The sequence below is a fragment of the Aethalodelphis obliquidens genome, unplaced genomic scaffold (assembly GCF_003676395.1).
Source record: "Aethalodelphis obliquidens isolate GAN/ISIS:26980383/991018 unplaced genomic scaffold, ASM367639v1 scaffold17, whole genome shotgun sequence".
In the NCBI taxonomy this organism is placed as follows: Eukaryota; Metazoa; Chordata; class Mammalia; order Artiodactyla; family Delphinidae; genus Aethalodelphis; species Aethalodelphis obliquidens.
This window is the reverse complement of record NW_020837961.1, coordinates 8,508,400-8,527,618: the sequence shown is the minus strand read 5'-3', so window position 1 is coordinate 8,527,618 and position 19,219 is coordinate 8,508,400. Positions and strand designations below refer to the sequence as shown.

At 38.6% G+C, this 19,219-nt stretch overlaps 1 protein-coding gene across 2 annotated transcripts in view; it reads left to right on the top strand.

Annotated features, from left to right (window-relative positions):
* The window catches only part of SNCA (synuclein alpha), a 129,189-nt gene extending 110,184 nt beyond the window's left edge, over positions 1–19,005 (top strand). For both annotated transcript variants that reach the window (XM_027116915.1, XM_027116916.1), the window contains exons 5-6: positions 16,181–16,261; positions 18,416–19,005. In XM_027116915.1, the coding sequence (XP_026972716.1) occupies positions 16,181–16,261; positions 18,416–18,448 (114 nt within the window). In that variant the 3' untranslated portion in view covers positions 18,449–19,005. The remainder of the gene's footprint in view (positions 1–16,180; positions 16,262–18,415) is intronic.
* The last annotated feature ends 214 nt before the right edge of the window (positions 19,006–19,219 follow it).

Genomic DNA, 19,219 nt, shown 5'->3' with positions numbered 1-19,219 from the left:
AATTATTAAGAAAACAATTTTTATAGTAAAAAAAAAAGATACAACAAAATGGACGGACAGAACCCTAGGACAAATGGTAAAAGCAAAGCTATTCAGACAAAATCACACAGAGAAGCAACACATACACACACAAAAAGAGAAAAAGGGGAAAAATATATATATATCTTTCCTCCCAAAGTCCACCTCCTCAATTTGGGATGATGATTGGTTGTCTATTCAGGTATTCCACACATGCAGGGTCCATCAAGTTGATTGTGGGGATTTAATCCGCTGCTCCTGAGGCTGCTGGGAGAGATTTCCCTTTCTCTTCTTTGTTCTCACAGCTCCCGGGGCTCAGCTTTGGATTTGGTCCTGCCTCTGTGTGTAGGTCGCGGGAGGGCGTCTGTTCTTTGCTCATACAGGACGGGGTTAAAGGAGCCGCTGATTCGAGGGCTCTGGCTCACTCAGGCCGCAGGGAGGGAGGGATACGGATGCGGGGCGAGCCTGCGGCGGCAGAGGCCGCCGTGACGTTGCACGAGCCTGAGGCGTGCCGTGTGTTCTCCTGTAAAAGTTGTCCCTGGATCACGGGACCCTGGCAGTGGCGGGCGGCACAGGCTCCCAGGAGGGGAAGTGCGGATAGTGACCTGTGCTCGCACACAGGCTTCTTGGTGGCGGCAGCAGCAGCCTTAGCATCTCATGCCCGTCTCTGGGGTCCACGCTGGGATCCAACCAAAGCCCGAGCCTCAGCTCCCAGCCCCGCCCACCCCAGTGGGTGAGCAGACAAGCCTCTCGGGCTGGTGAGTGCCAGTTACCGATCCTCTTTGTGGGAATCTCTCCGCTTTGTCCTCCGCACCCCTGTTGCTGTGCTCTCCTCCGCGGCGCCGAAGCTTTCCGCCTCTGCCACCCACCGTCTCTGCCCGCGAAGGGGCTTCCTAGCGTGTGGAAACCTTTCCTCCTTCACAGCTCCCTCCCACTGGTGCAGGGCCCGTCCCTATTCTTTTGTCTCTGTTTTTTCTTTTTTCTTTTGCCCTACCCAGGTACGTGGGGAGTTTCTTGCCTTTTGGGAGGTCTGAGGTCTTCTGCCAGCGTTCAGTAGGTGTTCTGTAGGAGTTGTTCCACGTGTAGATGTATTTCTGGTGTATCTGTGGGGAGGAAGGTGATCTCCGCGTCTTACTCTTCCGCCATCTTGGAGCTCCTCCTCTAGTTGGTTTTTAAAATGAAATAATGCATTTGAAACTCTTGGAACAGTACAAATACAGAGTACACACTAAATAAACCTTACCTATTATTGTTATTCCATGTAAGAGTAAGATGGAAAATTAAGCATTTAACAATACTTCATTTGAATGATCTTCTGAGGATATACTCAGCCCATGATATTTCTTGATAGTGTTCTAAGTAAATGTCCGTTTTATCTCAGATTTGTTGAGACAAGGATAGAGGAAAGCTTTTCTAAGTAACCAAAAGAAAGAACCACAACTAATGTGAAAAGAACTTAATGGTAGAAATTATAGGGTAGAGTAACTGCAACACCTATTGAAATTGACTACTGTGGTCTGTGGGGCATTGTTCCCTCTGCATCCCATCTTAGATGCTAAACAAAGATATTCCAACTTGAAGGCTGAGATCCTCTTGAAGAGTTTTCCTTCCAGATCTTGAAAGCCCTTCACACTGGACTGGCATCTGTTCCCAGTAGCATGGAGACTCCTGGAACCTCAGGTTACCACCTGTGCATGACCGTACTGTGTTCCTGCTCTGCCTTTCTTACAGCTTTTCCTAATCTTTGCTCTCTTAGATGAATAAGGCAGATCTTTACTCATTCTTGAAGCTTCTTTTTCTGTGTTTCACATGCACCAATCTTGAAGCTCTTGCCTTCTCTCTCTGCTTCAGAGCCCTATGGGTCCTATCCACCTTTTCGTGTATGAGCAGTTTGTTTTGCCTGAAGTATTTTCTCCCAGTCAGGTATTAAGACCAGTTTCCCACTTGTTTTTGAAAGCAGACACCGAAGGCTGGTTCACTATGCTCTTCACAGGAATTTCCTCCTTCCCAGGAGCCTTTCAGCTTTCCCTAGGTTCACTAAGATATGAAAGCAGACTCGCTATCTCTCTCTTTGTCAAAACCTGCACTCCCCACTGATTCCTCCCCCAGTTGCTAGTTTTAAAGACTTGCCTCCAAATATCAATGCATTTGCAAAGATGAAAGAACTGGCAACAGAAGAGTAGCTCTTCCTCAGGCTGACCCACTTTCACTTTGATGATATCTTATTCAAGCACTAGCCAAGGGGCTGATCTTCAAGAATTCTATCCATGCAAACTTAATAATCAGCAAATATAAATATATATTTAGACATATATATTATTTTATTAATGGAGGATTAATCTTTGAACATGGAAACTGAAAATACTTTATTCCCAGACTTCCTACTGTGTATTAGTATTTGCAACTAGGTCTGTATCCAAGTAACATGAGAAAAGCTTTCTTTGCTCTGCTGTGAAGTCTTATTAAGTGAGTCAGCTAATTATATGCCACTTTCATAAATATGGCAGTCACTGAGCTACTTGTTGTGCTTACCGAGGGTGAAGATTTAAGCTAGAATACTATTTCTTTGCTATATAATGAAAATTTCTTCTAAAAAATGATTTCACACTGATTCCTGATCTACAGACCAATTAATAGACTAGTTATTTTATAATTTATGGCTGAATGTATTTAAAACTAGATTTAAGGATACTGACAAAGAACATCCAAAAATAATGCTAAAATAGATTTAATGTATTAGCTTTACTCTCTCCCCCAATCCCAAACCTTTTATTAAGAACAGTCAAACTTGGGCTTCCCTGGTGGCGCAGTGGTTGAGTCCGCCTGCCGATGCAGGGGACGCGGGTTTGTGCCCCGGTCCGGGAGGATCCCACATGCCGCAGAGCGGCTGGGCCCGTGAGCCGTGGCCGCTGGGCCCGCGCGTCCGGAGCCTGTGCCCCGCAACGGGAGAGGCCACAGCAGTGAGAGGCCCGCGTACTGCAAAAAAAAAAAAAAACAGTCAAACTTTTTCTCATTTCATCTGTTCACTTTATCTTCCTCTCTCTCCCTCTTCCTTTCTGAAGGGATTGCCAAGACTAAAGAAAGAGTTAGAAGAGCAAAAGGCAAGAAAATGAGTAATATGGTAACAGATTATCCAAAGTAGAGCATGAATAGCTTCTAAATACGTATTTCTATATAAGACTGGTTTCTCTAAAAGTATCATTTAATTAAAATGGGATTGTATTTTTAAATTACTTTTTAATTTATTATTTTCTTAATTGAAGCATAGTTAATTTACTATGTTGTGTTAATCTCTGCTGTACAGCAAAGTGACTCAGTTATATACATATATACATTCTATTTTATATTCTTTACCATTATGGTTTATCCCAGGATATTGAATATAATTCCCTGTGCTATACAATAGGACCTTGTTGTTTATCCATTCTATATGAAATACTTTGCATCTACTAACCCCAATCTCCCAGTCCATCCCTCCCCCACCCTGCCTTGGCACTTACAAGTCTGTTCTCTATGTCTGTGAATCTGTTTCTGTTTTGTAGATAGGTTCATTTGTGCCATATTTTAGATTCCACATATCAGTGATATCATGTGGTATTTGTCTTTCTTTTTCTGACTTACGTCACTTAGTATGGTAATCTCTAGTTGCATCCACGTTGCTGCAAATGGCATTATTTCATTCTTTTTTTATGGCTGAGCAGTATTCCATTGTATATAAGTACCGCATCTTCTTTATCCATTCATCTGTCGACGGACATTTTGGTTGGTTTCATGTCCTGGCTATTGTAAATAGTGCTGCTATGAACATAGATAGGGGTGCATGTATCTTTTTCAATTATAGTTTTGTCTGGATATATACCCAGGAGTGGGATTGCTGGATCATATGGTCATTCTATTTTTAGTTTTCTGAGGAACCTCCATACTGTTTTCCATAGTGGCTGTACCAATTTACATTCCCAGCAACAGTGTAGGAGGGTTCCCTTTTCTGCACACCCTCTCCAGCATTTATTATTTGTATGCTTTTTGATGATGGCCATTCTGACTAGTGTGAGGTGATACCTCACTGTAGTTTTGATTTGCATTTCTCTAATAACTGGCTCTGTTGAGCATCTTTTCATGTGCCTATTGGCCATATGTATGTCTTCTTTGGAGAAATGTCTATTTAGGCCTTCTGCCCATTTTTCGATTGGGTTGTTTGTTTTTTGTTTTTTTTTTTTATATTGAGCTGCATGAGCTGTTTGTATATTTCGGATATTAATCCCTTGTCAGTCGCTTCATTTGCAAATATTTTCTCCCATTCTGTGGTTGATCTTTTCGTTTTGTTTATGCTGTGCAAAAGCTTTTAAGTTTAATTAGGTCCCATTTGTTTGTTTTTATTTTCATTACTGTAGGAGGTGGATTCAAAAAGATATTGCTGTGATTTATGTCAAAGAGTGTTCTGCGTATGTTTTCCTCTATGAGTTTTATGCTATCCGGTCTTATATTTCAGTCTTTAGTCCATTTTGAGTTTATTTTTGTATATGGTGTTCTAATTAGAGAATGTTCTAATTTCATTCTTTTACATATTGCTGTTCAGTTTTCCCAGCACCACTTATTGAAGAGACTGTCTTTTCTCCATTGTATATTCTTGCCTCCCTTTGTTGTAGATTAGTTGACCATAGGTGCATGGGTTGATTTCTGGGCTTTCTATCCTGTTCCATTGATGTATATTTCTGTTTTCATGCCAGCACCATATGGTAGTGATTTCCACCAATCTCTTCCAGCTCACTTGTTTGTTCTTCTGCCTCATTTATTCTGCTATTGATATCTTCTAGTGTATTTTTCATTTCATTTCAGTTATCATATTGTTCATCTCTGTTTGTTCTTTAAATCTTCTAGCTCTTTGTCAACACATTTTTGACCGGAGATGTGTTACAGCCACAGGCATTAGTTTCTGTAAAAATCCCCCAGTCAATAATGTGTTAAACATTTCCTGTATTTTCTTGGTCTGTGACTCCATTCTTTTTCCAAGATCTTGGATCATCTTCACTATTACTACTCTGAAGTCTTTTTCAGGTAGATTGCCTATCTCCACTTCACTTAGTTTTAACTTGTTCCTTTGTCTGGAGCATATTTCTCTACCATCTCATTTTGTCTACCTTTCTTTGTTTGTGGTCTCCATTCTCTAGGCTGCAGGATCATAGTTCCTCTTGCTTCTGGTGCCTGCTCACTGGTGGGTGGAATTGGGTCTTGCCCCTCAGGTGGGCAGGGCTGGGTCAAGTGGTGTGTTGGAAGTGGCTGTGGCTCAGGATGACTTTAGGCAGCCTGTGTGCTGATGGGTGGGGCTGTGTTCCCACCCTATTAGTTGTTTGGCCTGAGGTGTCCCAGCAGTGGAGCCTGCAGACTGTTGAGTGGGGCTGGGTCTCGGTGCCAAAATGGTGACCTCCAGGAGAGATCACGCCAATGATCATTCTCTGGGGCCTCCACCACCAGTGTCCCTGCACCCACAGTGAGCCACAGTTGACCCCCATCTCCCCAGAAGGGTATCCAGGACTTGCAGGTAGGCCTGGCCCAGGCTCCTATGGAGTCACTGCTTTGCCCTGGGTCCCAGTGCATGTGAAACCTTGTGTGCACCCTCCAAGAGTGGAGTCTCTGTTTCCCCCAGTTCTGTGGAGCTCCTGCACTCAAGCCATTCTGGCCTTCAGAGCAAAATGCTCTGGGGGCTCCTCCTCCCGATTCCAGACCCTCAGAATGGGGAGCCTGACGTGGGGCTGAGAACCTTCACTCCAGTGGGAGAACCTCTGTGTGATATAGTTATTTTCCAGTTTGTGGGTCACCCAACTGGCAGGTATGAGATTTGATTATATCACGAAAGTGCTCCTCCTACCATCTTGTTGTGGCTTCTTCTTTATCTTTCGATGTAGACTATCTTTTTTGGTAGTTTCCAGTCTTTTTTGTTGATGGTTGGTTGTTGAGCAGTTAGTTGTGATTTTGCTGTTTTTGTGAGAGGGGGGTGAGCTCAAGTTCTTCTAGTCCACATCTTGTCTCCTCCCCTCCCTGTCTAAATTGTTTTAGGCAGTTAAGGGCAGGGGCAGAAAGCTCTTCTGAGTCTGCTGGGCCTTAATTGCTTTCAGCTTAAAATAATCTACCTGCCAAAGTAGCACATTTTGGGGTGGCACATTCTGCTCCTCGTCAGTCCCACCTTTAAAACTTCTCCCAGAAGTTTCACAGTCCAGAAGCTGAGCTGGTAGATTGCTCCTCTCACTGAACCAGTGTCTTGAGTCCTGAGAATAGGTCAATTCCGTTAAAGAGTTGTCTCATTTCAGAAGGCAGTGATGCAATTGGGCTCCCACAGTTAGGCCTATATTGTGCAAGCAATTAGATATTCAATAAAAAAGCATTTCTGTGGAAACAAAAGAAAAACAAAGGTTAATGTGTGGAGCAGACTGTAAACCCAGTTTGAGTCCTAAGGGCAGCCAGTTAAGAAGATTTCTAGCTGTCAGGGCCAAAACATCTTTTGCAGTTTGAATATTTCTGATGGCATTGGGTGTTCAGGTAAACTTTCTGAGGGGCCCACACAGCAACAGGCATAAAGACTGTCTATACATGAGCTGCTGTGACGATTTCTGGGAAGTTTATATCAAGTTGTTCACATTTAGTTTGCAGAGATTCAGGAAGAGAGCAGTTTTTGTTCATAGTGATTCCAAGTCAAGAAGTGGGTAAAAGTTGGAACTGTTAGCTTGGTGAGTTTTAGCCAAATATTGAAGGAAACTAGAAGAATTCAGGATCCAGTCCAGTTTACAGGTAGAAAACAAAACCTCAGAGACAATTAACAGCACTAGAATATGATATCCACAAAGGTATATTACTGAGACGTGATGTTTCTCTCTACAGTTAGCTTCATTTCTACCAAAGATAACCATGGTAAGACTAATGTCTCTGCAAATTAAGTCTAGTTTCAACACACTTGGCCTTATTATTTACATAAGTGCAACAAGAATAGTGGCTGACCATATAGGCTCTTTTAAATCTGCTTTGTTGGAAACTTTCATAGGGAATCTCAGATTTAACTTTTAAATGCCTGTGGAGGCTAGGCAGCCAAGCCAGGGACTTACCATCAGACTTTGCCTGCAGTACCGATATATTCGGGGTAATTCTTCTCCTCTGGAGGTCCCCAAGATATCTTGAGGTTCCTGCACCTGCCAGGAAGTGACTTTCCTTACTCATCTGATACGGCTTCCAGGAACCCTGTAAGGAAAGTACGAGGCTGGTTTTTCAAGGGGCATCATTGGCTCCATAAAGTCAACCTTAGTTCCTTAAACCTGTCTGGTCATATCTGACGCTGTGCACATTCTCAAATATGACATTCCAGTCAAAGCCTTGGTGTATAACCAATGTTTCCAATTGTGTCATGTTATGAGGACAGATTCCTATTGAACTTATGCAAATAATTGTAATGCCATGAAAATAAGAGTACTCACTAAGAGTCTCCAAATTCTGAAGGGATCAGATAGTGAGAAAGAGTAATTGTTGTATCTTCGTTCACAAAGGTATATTTACCAACTTGCCAATAGCTTAAGAGAGAAAGAAAAAGGTTTCCTTAAATCTAGAAAAACAAAACCAAGGAACCAAGAATATTTCAAACAAAAAGTCATAAAAGTTGTTCTCATCCTCATCAGTCATTCACTCCCCTGTAATTAATTCTTACTGATATTGATCTTCTGTTAGCAGTTTTATGAAGCCGTCAGTTTCTCCATTAGATTAATGCAAATTCTTACCCAGTTTAGTGGTATGATCAGAAAGTTATCAAAAACCTGTACTTGTTAGATTCCTTTCCAGGAGTTTCTTGAAGGTGAAGCACTTTTGCAAGAAACCTTTTCCAGAGCATCAGAGTAAAAGAGTAACTGTCTGTAAATGACAAAAGAAAAGTTACAGTTAAAGATTTGATGAGAGTTCATTATAATGCAGTTAATAAGGAAATTTGATTATTTTTGTGACATACATCATCTTTTTTTTTTTTTTTTTTTTTTTTTTTTTTTTTTTTTTGGGCCTCTCACTTTTTTGGCCTCTCCCATTGCGGAGCACAGCCTCCGGACGCGCAGGCTCAGCGGCCATGGCTCATGGGCCCAGCCGCTCCGCGGCATGTGGGATCTTCCCAGACAGGGGCACGAACCCATGTCCCCTGCATCGGCAGGCGGACTCTCAACCACTGCGCCACCAGGGAAGCCCGACATACAACATTTTAAAATAATAACTGGAATTGTGACTGAAAACAATACATATCATTTTTAGGAATTTTATACAATTTCTGGAATACATATTAATGACATACATCCATAGAAATACAACATAAAGAAGGGTTAGTACTTCTTGCCTGACAATACTTGCCATGGAATTAAACATCAAATAAACTTAACTAGTTTAACATCTCTCTTTTTTTTTTTAAATATAAGGTGAGAGAACCAATCTTTTGAGATGTTCCAGGGACCCTCTTGAAAATCCCAATTATTTCAAGGACAAAAAGATTTCATTTAGAATTTGATTTGGGGGATTCAAATAGGATCATAGGTCATTGTGGTACAATATTTAGTCAATCCATTTAACCAGAGTGACAACAAAATACTTTGCAGGCAGATATAGAAAGTTATATAATTGTTAAAAAAAATGAGTTCTTCTAATAGAGAAGACTGTTTTCTTAAGTAATCAAAGACTTGATAAAGAGAACATGAAGCACAATAAATTATTTTGATAAAATACAGAATCTTTAACCTCTCACAATCTTATGAAGAGCAGACTAGTCTAAGAAAATCTTGTTCTTGCAGATGAAAGAAAATTAAGTTTTAGTTTTACACAAATATAAGTAAACTATTGTTATTAAAGCTTATTTTTTAAATATTTATAATAAATGCATTCAATTTTAGCCAGTTTGACTACACAAGGCAAAATTCTCTTTTCCTATCCCTCCCTCCCTCCCTGTCTCCCCAACTTTGTATATCCACTTAGTTTGTCTTTTATTTTCTGCTTTCTCATTCTGAAATAATTACTTTATTTTAGGACAAAATTAGTCTTTTTCTCTTAATAGAAACATATCTCCATACCTCATACCTTTTCTTAGCCAAAAACACATCTTATTGCCTTGCATACAGAGTTTTTTTTCTTTCTAGTAGTTTCAATTATGTATATTAATTAGAATTCTTAACTCTTGGAAACTTTAATATCTAGTGAAAACTAAGTAAGCAATTGTGAACTGTCACACTATCATTCCACAGACTGGCAAATTTAAGAGTACATTTCATCATTTCTAGAAGCATATGCTTTCTTAGAGTACAATTTTTTTTTAATGTTACACAAGACATTTTACTGACAGATCTAAATATCTTTAGTTTCTCTGTAATAAGAAGCCAAAAGTGGATAAACCTATGTTCTGTATTTTATCTTATTTGGAAATGACCTCAATGAATTTCCATCCTTTAACTTAACACAGCAAAACTCTAAATTACCAAAGAGATTTAGAAAACTATTTAAGTAGACATATCATAAACCATAATTATTTTTGAAAAGTTCACTTAAAATTTTTATCTCCCCTAAAATTATTTCATTCACTTGTTCTTAACAATCATATTTAGATTACTCATAAAATGTCATGAGACATTAAAGCAGCTAGCCATCATCTTAGGTTATTTTTCTTTCTGACAAATTCTGTAACAGAGACACATGAACTTATTTGACTTTTAGGAAACCTAGGTCGAATAAATTATATTTAATGCTGAAAACTCTAAAGACATGCCGATTTTAATTAAACCAACAAACTTAAACTAGCTTTTATTTACCAAAGATTGTCCCAGACCACATGAACTTGAAAAGCATTTGGGTTGGTGTCTATTATACTTCAGAGTGTTTAAAAATATTTAAATTGATAAGTGCCTGTTTTTCTTTAAGCCAGTTAAACAAAGTCAGTTAACTTTTTTTTTTTTTTTTGGGCAAACTAATTTTGGCAATAGTATCCAGAGGTAGAAATATATCACATACACATAACATACATCCATAGACATATATAAACACACAGATACCAACAGGGACCCTAAATTTTAGCCAAGAATCAGGTACAACAATACAACTCATTAGCTCGTAAATAACAGTTGAATCCAAATTGTGTCTCTGGAAGATGGAACAAGTGAAGGTTACCACTCAAATGGCTAAAGCATTTTACTAATTTTTGTGGCAAGGACTTTCATTTGTCCGAAATAAGTAATCTTATGGAAGCTGTGGATTAAATTTTCCGCAAGGGAAATTTTATAGCAGTTTGTGTTTTATTTTAAAAAGCCTTTCCCCCCACCCCCCCCTTTTGTTTACTTCAGTCTCAGAGGATGGTGGGCTGTGTTATTAGTTATATCCTTGGGGTGTTTACATTTCAAAGACATGGAAGATTTACATCTTCAAGGGACAAAGGAAGAATGTGAATTGTCTCCAAGGAGTTTTGGAATATGTTTCTCTATAATTATCAGAAGTCTAGGGTAATTACTATTTTCCTTCTTTTTAGAACACTTCTGTTCCAATGTCCTGAGTTTTTACAATGTGTGCAAGCATTTTGAGATGAATTGGGGAGGTTTGGGGGATGGTAAAGATAGGTGTGTTTTGAATTGTTTCTAGAGCTGCATTTCTGGTTTTGCAAAGGTTTGCAAGATAAGGACAGTTGATTTTAATTCCTCAAAGATTGGGTTGCAGCCTGAATACTGTCAAGGGGCTGGCCCACCCATCCAACTACATTATCTTTAATTTGCTTCCTTATATCAGGGAGATTTCCAAAGAAGACGGAGCTTCAGGGTTTAACACAGTATGCCTTTTAAAAGTCCGGATAAAGTCTTTAACGAAGGTCTTCAAATGTTTTCCTTTTCCTGAATGTACAATTCAGTCTTGGACCAGTTCACTTCAGGAGGAAAAAACTTCTACTGCTGCTTCTGTTGGCCCCTGAATATTGGCCTCAAACTGATCCATTTCCTGATTATTTACAGGAGGGCCTGGGTCCTCTGCTTCTTCTGTGAGAGTTCCCCTCCACCCCGCCACCGCCAGGAGCTGTCTGTTAACTACAACATAATTTTATTATATATAATCCAAAATAATTTTTATGGAGGGGAAAAACACACCTGGCAGCTGTAAGTGGGACTGTGAATGTACATTAATCTTTTTAACTCCTCCCTAAATTTGGTAGGAACTGAAAGTAGAGGTAAAAGGGTTTTGTAATTTAACAGAACTACCACCGTCCATAGACGTGAGTTCTTGCATTGGGGGTCCAGAAAACATTTGCGAGGGACATTGCATAGGAAAGCCTGAAGCTGGCAGAACCTGATTACAGGGTCTTGTAATCAGAAAAGTAGATGGAAAAGTACAAGGAGTTGTAAGGGGCAGCGAAGCCAGCCCTACCACCCATCCCAAGTGATTCTGCTAAATTCACCTCCTGGCTTTCATGATTTACACAAGGAATCTTTATACCCTGGGCCTGGGGATCTGGACAGAGTGCTTTCTGCAGATCTTAACAGGAAAGGGAAGTTAAAACAGGCAGATGGGGCTGAACAAGACAAAAAGAATCCTTCATCTCTGTTGTTGTTGTTGTCTTTAATATAGGGGAACCACAGCAAAGCTTGTCTAAAGAGATGCCAGTCTCATGAGAATCATGAACTCACCAGTCTGTAAGCCTAGCTCAGACAGCAAGCTTATAGGACCTATGCCTGTATTCAACCCTATGATTTTCCTCCTTATGACAAACAACACAAAAGACAAAAGAAAACAATGACCTAGGAGGAAAGGAATCAATAGAAAGCAAGAATACTCATAACAAATCTTTACCAGAGTCACTATACCAAAGGAACTGACTCACACAAATAGTGTCTCCTGCTAATCTGAATCTAGAAAAAGGAAAAGGATTCTCCCCACTCTTGCTTCCACCAGACCCTGCAGGCAGAGATCCAGGAGACTGATGTGGTAAGAATTCGTACCTTCTACCAGAGCTTCCAGGATCTCTCAGCTGCAGCAACCCCAGAACAAGCAATGTCCAGCCAAAGGAGAGCCCCACATTCAGCACCAAACTATTGGGGAGGACAGATGTTCCCTTCATTCCTTATACGCTCTTCGGTTGGTCTCGTAACTAAACTGACATAAGACAGATTAACAGGAGAAAAACAAATTAATTTCATATGTTTGAGAGCCCCACAAAGATACGGAACTCAAAGGCAGTCGGGCAATTGAGGTTTATATGCTACCCTGAGCTGAAGAATGGGATAGGGGCCCAAGCTTCAGAGGGGAGGAGGGCAACTCACAGGAAGGTGAGATGAGCAGGTCTTTGGTAATCAGATGTCTTCCCTGCCATATAGATGACGCTTTCAGGTAAACAAAAAGTTCTCTCTGGTGAAAGCTCTCTTTCTGGTACAGGCCTCTAATCTACGTTCTTTTGGGCAGTTATGGAGGATGTAAAAAGCTCTTCCTGAGTCTGCTGGGCCTCGACTGCCTTCAGTTCAAATTAATCTACCTGCCACACTTTCTCCCCTTCAAATGCAACCAATCACCACCACATAGACTCCTGTTTCTTCTACAGCCTATTCATTTCTCCCAACCCAAACCTGGATAATTTCCAAGCAATGCCTAGATATCTTATTTGATCTAAAAACATTTGATTATTATATTTTAGTTTATGGACTTTAAGTAAAACCCAAATGTAATATCACATTTTAAGAGTTAATTAATTAAATATCTTTAATTAAATATCCAGTCAGTGTTTAAATTCCCCCATCTCATATTTGTTTCTCTTTTCTCAAAACAGGATTCCAAATAAGAGTGAAATAAGGTTCTTAAGTTGTAATTTTCGAATGCTCTCTGAAGTCCACTTTAATCTATATGTTTCCCCAAACTTTTGTTTTTCTTGCAGTTTACTTGTTGAAGTAGTTATTTGTCCTGTATCATTTCCCACAGTCCAAAATTTGCTGATTGCATCCAATGACGTGCTAAGGTACAGTTCGTACAGGAAAGGCAAGATACATGTTTGATGGTTTTCCTGTGATTGCATTTTTTCCTGGTCGATTCTGGTTCTAATTTCTTGCTTCCATTATATATATAATCCATCTCCTTACCTATGCTGTGCTTTCCTCGTACTGCAGCATCCTATTCTGACCACTGGGTAGCACTTTAGTGAATATTTAGGGCCAACAGGCTATGTGTGAAGGATATGGTAGGATGGTGAAATTACATTGCAGCACAAGACTGGATAGAAAAATAGGAAATTGAATATCATACTCCCCTGTTCTTAAAGGATTTTGAGTAATTTTCTTTTATTCTGCAACTTCATCCCTACTATTTCCTTAATCCTCACTAGTTTCTCTAGCCATGCCCTTGGGGTGGTTTCTTTCTACACACTAGAGAATTCATCAATGTTTTGATAAACAGAGGCAACTCTCACTTGTGCTTTAACTAATACCTTTTGTTTTTTTTCCTCCTGGGTAAACTATTATAGCATGAAAGGTATAATGGCCCCACAGAGCATACAGTGCTTCTGAATAAACTTCTTTGATGGGTTTCAACAATCAAATTATAAGATAATTTTGTTTAGCAGGAATAGACTCTTAACTGGGTCTTAAAGGAATAGGCAAGGCATAGTCAGGGACGTGAGAATGTCCTATTTCTCAGTTTCTGAAATCTATAGCTAGTTAAAGAAAACATTTTGAATGCCAGAATTCTTTTGGAGAAGAAGCTCAGGATAGTGGCTAAGGGCACAGAGTCTGGAGTCACCTCTGCTAGTTTGAGCAAATGACTAAACCTCTGAAGCCAAATTTCCTTGGCAAGATGTGGCTAAGGATAGCCTGCCTCATGGGAGGTCTATGAGCTATTTCCACTTCATATGATACAGTTAAAACCTTAATGATAGTTTATGAATATTAATGTATTTTTATCTTAATGAAATCACTAATCTCATTCACCAGAGAACAACACATAAAGTCTAGCAAACTTGTGAAAACAACACACATTTATTCCTTTAGTGAGTAAAGATGCCTGAAAGTATAGGCGTCTTCTTGTGACATGTTGATACGTATTGACCATCCTGGTATTTATATTTCACTTGATTCCTCTTTTTCCCATTTATTTATGTGTCTTTACTTCTGTAGCTGACTTTCTGTCTCATCACTTATTTGACTTCTTTTTAAATATTATATTAGCATTTCCTCTGTGGCTTCTCAAATCCTTACCCACAAGTGATACATATTTTACTTTATAAACTGTAGATACTTGGAGTATGGTTTTAAAGATTAGGTAAATACATGCTCAGAAATACGTATACTTTAAAAAATAGCAGTTATTATGTACTTGCAACCTAAGTAAGTCATTATTTAAAATTAATAGGGATGGATTTTACTTGATCCCAATACATGATCAATCTAGCCAAAGAATTCACCAGCAACATTGACCATTACTTGGATGACCTTTGAAGAATGCAACAGACACACCCAAATACACATACACACACATATCCAATAACATTCACCAGTCTTAGCACCTCATTTGTGATAGAAAGCAAGTCAGTTCTGCATATTTACTTGTCCAGTCTATATCAAAATCTTTTAACAAATTAGGTTAGAAAAATAAATCCCTAAAAGCTTAAAATGCAAAGAAACAGGAAATTTACCTTATTTTCCTCATACCTGACTATCACTAAAAGTTATCTAAATACTAATGAGAGGACTCATGATGTCATTGGCTCCTCCCAATTTAAAAAAGTTACTGCTGCCCCATTTTATCACTAAGGCTGTTTGATGCTTAGAGAAAGCTTAAGAAACTTGTTCTGCATCACAAAAGATCTAGAATCTGTAGAAGCTAGGATCTGAACTCAAGTCTTGTGATATTACAGCCCTGGTGTCTAACCACCAATCAGCAGAACCTATGTTCTTGACATGAACCAAGAGGTGAAACACTGAAAACAGTACCTTCACTCCATGTTTAGAAGTCAGGTATTTGGGGGATGGTTTATATCTTATTTAATGTATAATTAACTTGGACTTTTAAAATTTATAAAACAGGAGTTAGGCAGAGGTGGATGACCTATAAGCTTCTCTGCCCAGCTAATGTAAGAATGAGCTTTCGTTTGACGTTTTCTCACCGTCATCCATTTCCTTATCCCTTTCCCTACCTGTATTTTCAAGATGAAGACATGGGGAGATGTTATTTACATCAGGCATAGTTTTAAACAGAAGCCACATTGACTGAGGGACTATCTGATATCTTGGAGCAAGTTCATATAGGCTCACATTGCCTCCCTGCTCTTTTAATTTTCAGTCACCTCTTTTTACAATTCCTTTTCTGGAATAAATGCAAAGCAACAAAAGGTATTTAATGAAGAACAATAATAAAACCATGACCACAACAGGTTGAATTTGTGGGATCCTAAGGAGAGATAATTGGAAAACTGACCAAATAGTTGCGTTTTCTTCTGCCAAATATGTATGGTTTCAGTCTTGAAATTTGTTTTTTAAATTTGTTTCTTTGCCGTTATTAGAAATAAAGTATAAAATATGTATGCTTTTACATTATAAATGGTTATATAAGTTAAAAACTTACAAAAAGGTAAAAATAACATGCATAGCTACCCAACAAAAAGTACTTTTCATATTTTGTTGTGCCTTCCTCCAATCTGTTTCACCTTTGTATCTGAAGTCTACCTAGGCTGTATCCATAATATATACAACAACATTCATATACTGCTAAACATTGTATCCTAAAGAGGTTCTTATTTTTTATATAATTTTTATGTCATAGTAATAGATGTTTTAATAATCTATTGAATTGTTGAATGATAATTTTCCTAATTCTTCACCATCCATTGAGCATTTAGGTTAACAATTTTTACTGCTGTCACTGATCCTGTGAGAAACACCTTTGTTCTCTAGCTTGGGACTGTTTCCCGAATGGTGCATTACTCGGCCAAAAAATTGTACATTTTTAGCGTTAATAACACCCATTGCCTCAATGTTTTACCAAACGCACCGTATAGTTTAGAATGCTAGCAGTGACACTAAGGAGTGCCATTTTTATTACATCCCTTCCATACTGTATATAAGATTTTTTTCAAAATATGGTTGTGATTTTTAGAAGTGAATAATGGTACCTCCTCAAAGTCTTTGAATGCTTTTCATTTAAATATTAGAGTGAAGGAGCCTCCCAGGAAGGAATTCTGGAAGATACACCTGTGGATCCTGACAATGAGGCTTATGAAATGCCTTCTGAGGTAAGAGTTTATACACGTGAAACTCCAAAAATAAAGTTTAAGAGTTCAAGTTGGGTCCAATAATCAGTAACCCAAATCTGTCACTGTCAGATTTCCCTGATGTTTGTCCTTAAAGAGAATGACTTACTCTCTAGATGCACAAGTTAGCCAAATCCAGGACGTGTATTGTGTGGACAGCTTTCAAGCTGTGAATGGTTTTTACGTTTGTAAGGAGTTAAAAAAAAAAAAGGCAACAGCACTGATAGAGACAGTATGTGGCCCACACAACCTAAAATATTTACAGCCTGGCCTTTTACAGAAAGAGATTGCTGGCCCCTACATTGAAGAATTATTTTACTAGACACTCTACCTTCTAAAACAAATGCCAAAATGGAAAGTTAGAGAAATCAACTAAATGCCAAAGGTAGTAATTATTATTTGCCATCCATTTCTAGTGAGATGTTTGCATAGTAAAAGTTACTCAAAAAAATTAGAGAGTAGAAATATGATAAATGCATAGTTTGCAATGGATCAGTCTAACATTTTAAACAGCATACTTTAATTTGAAAGTAAGTTTCTTTAATAGAAAAGGTATCACAAGAGAAATTAGAAAATACTTTTAGATGAATGAAACTGACTCAGGAAGAAATAGAAAATCTGAATACATGTCTAATTAAAAAAGAATGAATTATTAAAAAACCCAGCCAAGGAGAGAATTCCAGGACCAGATGGCTTCACTGGTGAATTTTACCAAACATTTAAAAAAGAAAAAATACCACTAATTACAATTAATGCCAATTAACTTATCATCCAAAAAAATAGAAGAGGGAGCACGCCCTAACCAATTCTGTGGGAACAATATTACCCTGATATTGAAACCAGACACCACCACTAAAAACTGAGTTAAAGTGTGTTGTAGTTAGGTTATTCTTCTTCTTCATGGCATTATTACAAGGCATACTGATAATCATTCCATTTGCAGAAATTGAGTTTAAATTGTTTGCCTAATTAATTTTACCAATATTTGGGGGTCTTTTTATACATGGCACAATGCTAATAAACACTACAGAAATACAGGAAGAGTAACTGCTAGTACCCGGATGCAAGGAGTTTACAGTCTAGTAGGTTTGAAAAACAAATACAAGTGCATCCCTTCATTTATTCATCGTGATACCCCTAACAAACATTATTGACTGCCTTTTATGCACCAGGCATCACAGGGGCAAAAATATACACGATGCACAGAAAAGGTTAACATTTTACAAGATTTCTTTAGATCAGTCGGGAGAAGTTTTATAGCAGAGGTTGTAGTGATCTGCGTGGGAAGGGGTGGGAGCTATGATAGGCCAAAATGAAGGGAGGACATTCTAACACAAGGAAAACTCCAAGGCATACATGTCTGAGAGTGCATGTGGATATGTCTGAGGCACAGTGAGTAATTAAATGTGGTTCAAGCTTTGAGAAGAGTGACAGATGAAGGATGCAGAGATGGGTCAAAGACAAATTGTAAAGTACTGTAAAAGCCTGGCCATTTAAGTTTGTACTTCATTCAGAAAGCAGCTTGAGTTATTGAAAATATGTTTTTAAGCAGGATTCTGCTATTATTAGAGGAGTTTTTTAGGAGGACTAATCTGGCCCCTTTGGTTAAGACCATCAATATTTTTATTGTCTATGTTATCCAAGTTCTAGCGAGAGAGAAGGAGCTTTGAAATAGTGATAATTGAAGCCACAGATGAAGATGATATTCCCAACTGGGAAAGTAAAAGGAGAGAAAATGTGACTTGCCTTTAAATGTTGTAGAACCAAGTCAGGTGATTTCTTAGAAAGAAACTAACACTTTAGTTGAAGAAAATGAGAGCCACATAAGATAGACCGGCTACTGTGTCCTACAGGACGAGGTCATATGATTATTAAATGGCGCATGTGGAAGTAGAATTCAGACACCCTAACGCCGATCACAAGAATAATAATTCACTTTTATATCTGACAGGAAGACAAAACTATTAAAAAGAAGAAAATTATACTGGATGTAGCAGAATAGTTCCAGAACTGTTAAGACTATAACCTTTATTCAAAGTGGCAAGCCATGTCCCATCTCATTGTTGCCCTAAAGCCCTGATCACTGGTCACTTATACTAAAACTTCGTGTTGTCTTTCCGATTTTCCTATCATTAGGAAGGGTATCAGGATTACGAACCTGAAGCCTGAGAAATATCTTTGCTCCCAGTTTCCTGAGATCTGCTGACAGATGTACCACCCTGTACCAGTGCTCAGTTCCAACGTGCCCAGTCATGACATTTTCTCAGAGTTTTCAGTGTGTCTTGAAGTCTTCCATCAGCAGTGATTGGCGTATCTGTACCTGCCCCAACTCAGCATCTCGGTGCTTCCCTCCCACCTAATATATGATAGCAGGGTCTCTGTGTGCTGTGGATACTGTGGCTTCAACTCTAAAGTGTTAAATTAAATTAAACACACCCAAGTGACTGCCACTTACTTCTAAATCGCCACTAAGTTTTTGTTGCTGATGTTGAAAAATTGTGAGTGATTTACTATAATATATTATAAGATTTTCAGGTGTCTTTTAATGATTCTAAATATATTGATGTATTGTGAAATTTAATACATATAATACTTAAATACGTGAGCATGAAACTATGCACCTATAAATATTAACTATAAAATGTTAGTTTTGTGATGTGTTTTATCTTGTGTTTGTATATAAATGGTGAAAATTAAAATAAAATGTTCTCATTACAAAAATCTTATTTTTATCCCATCTCACTTGAATAATAAAACCATGCTTATAAACAACATGCAATGAGAGCTGACACGATTAACTTGAAGTTCTTAATGGCCATTTGAAGGAGGATAGATTTTAGAGCAGTTTAAAAATGAGATGAAACATTAACCTTTTACTGTGGGAATTCCCTGAAGCAGCACTGCCCAAAATGTGTTCTGATGTGCACTAGTACCTTAAGA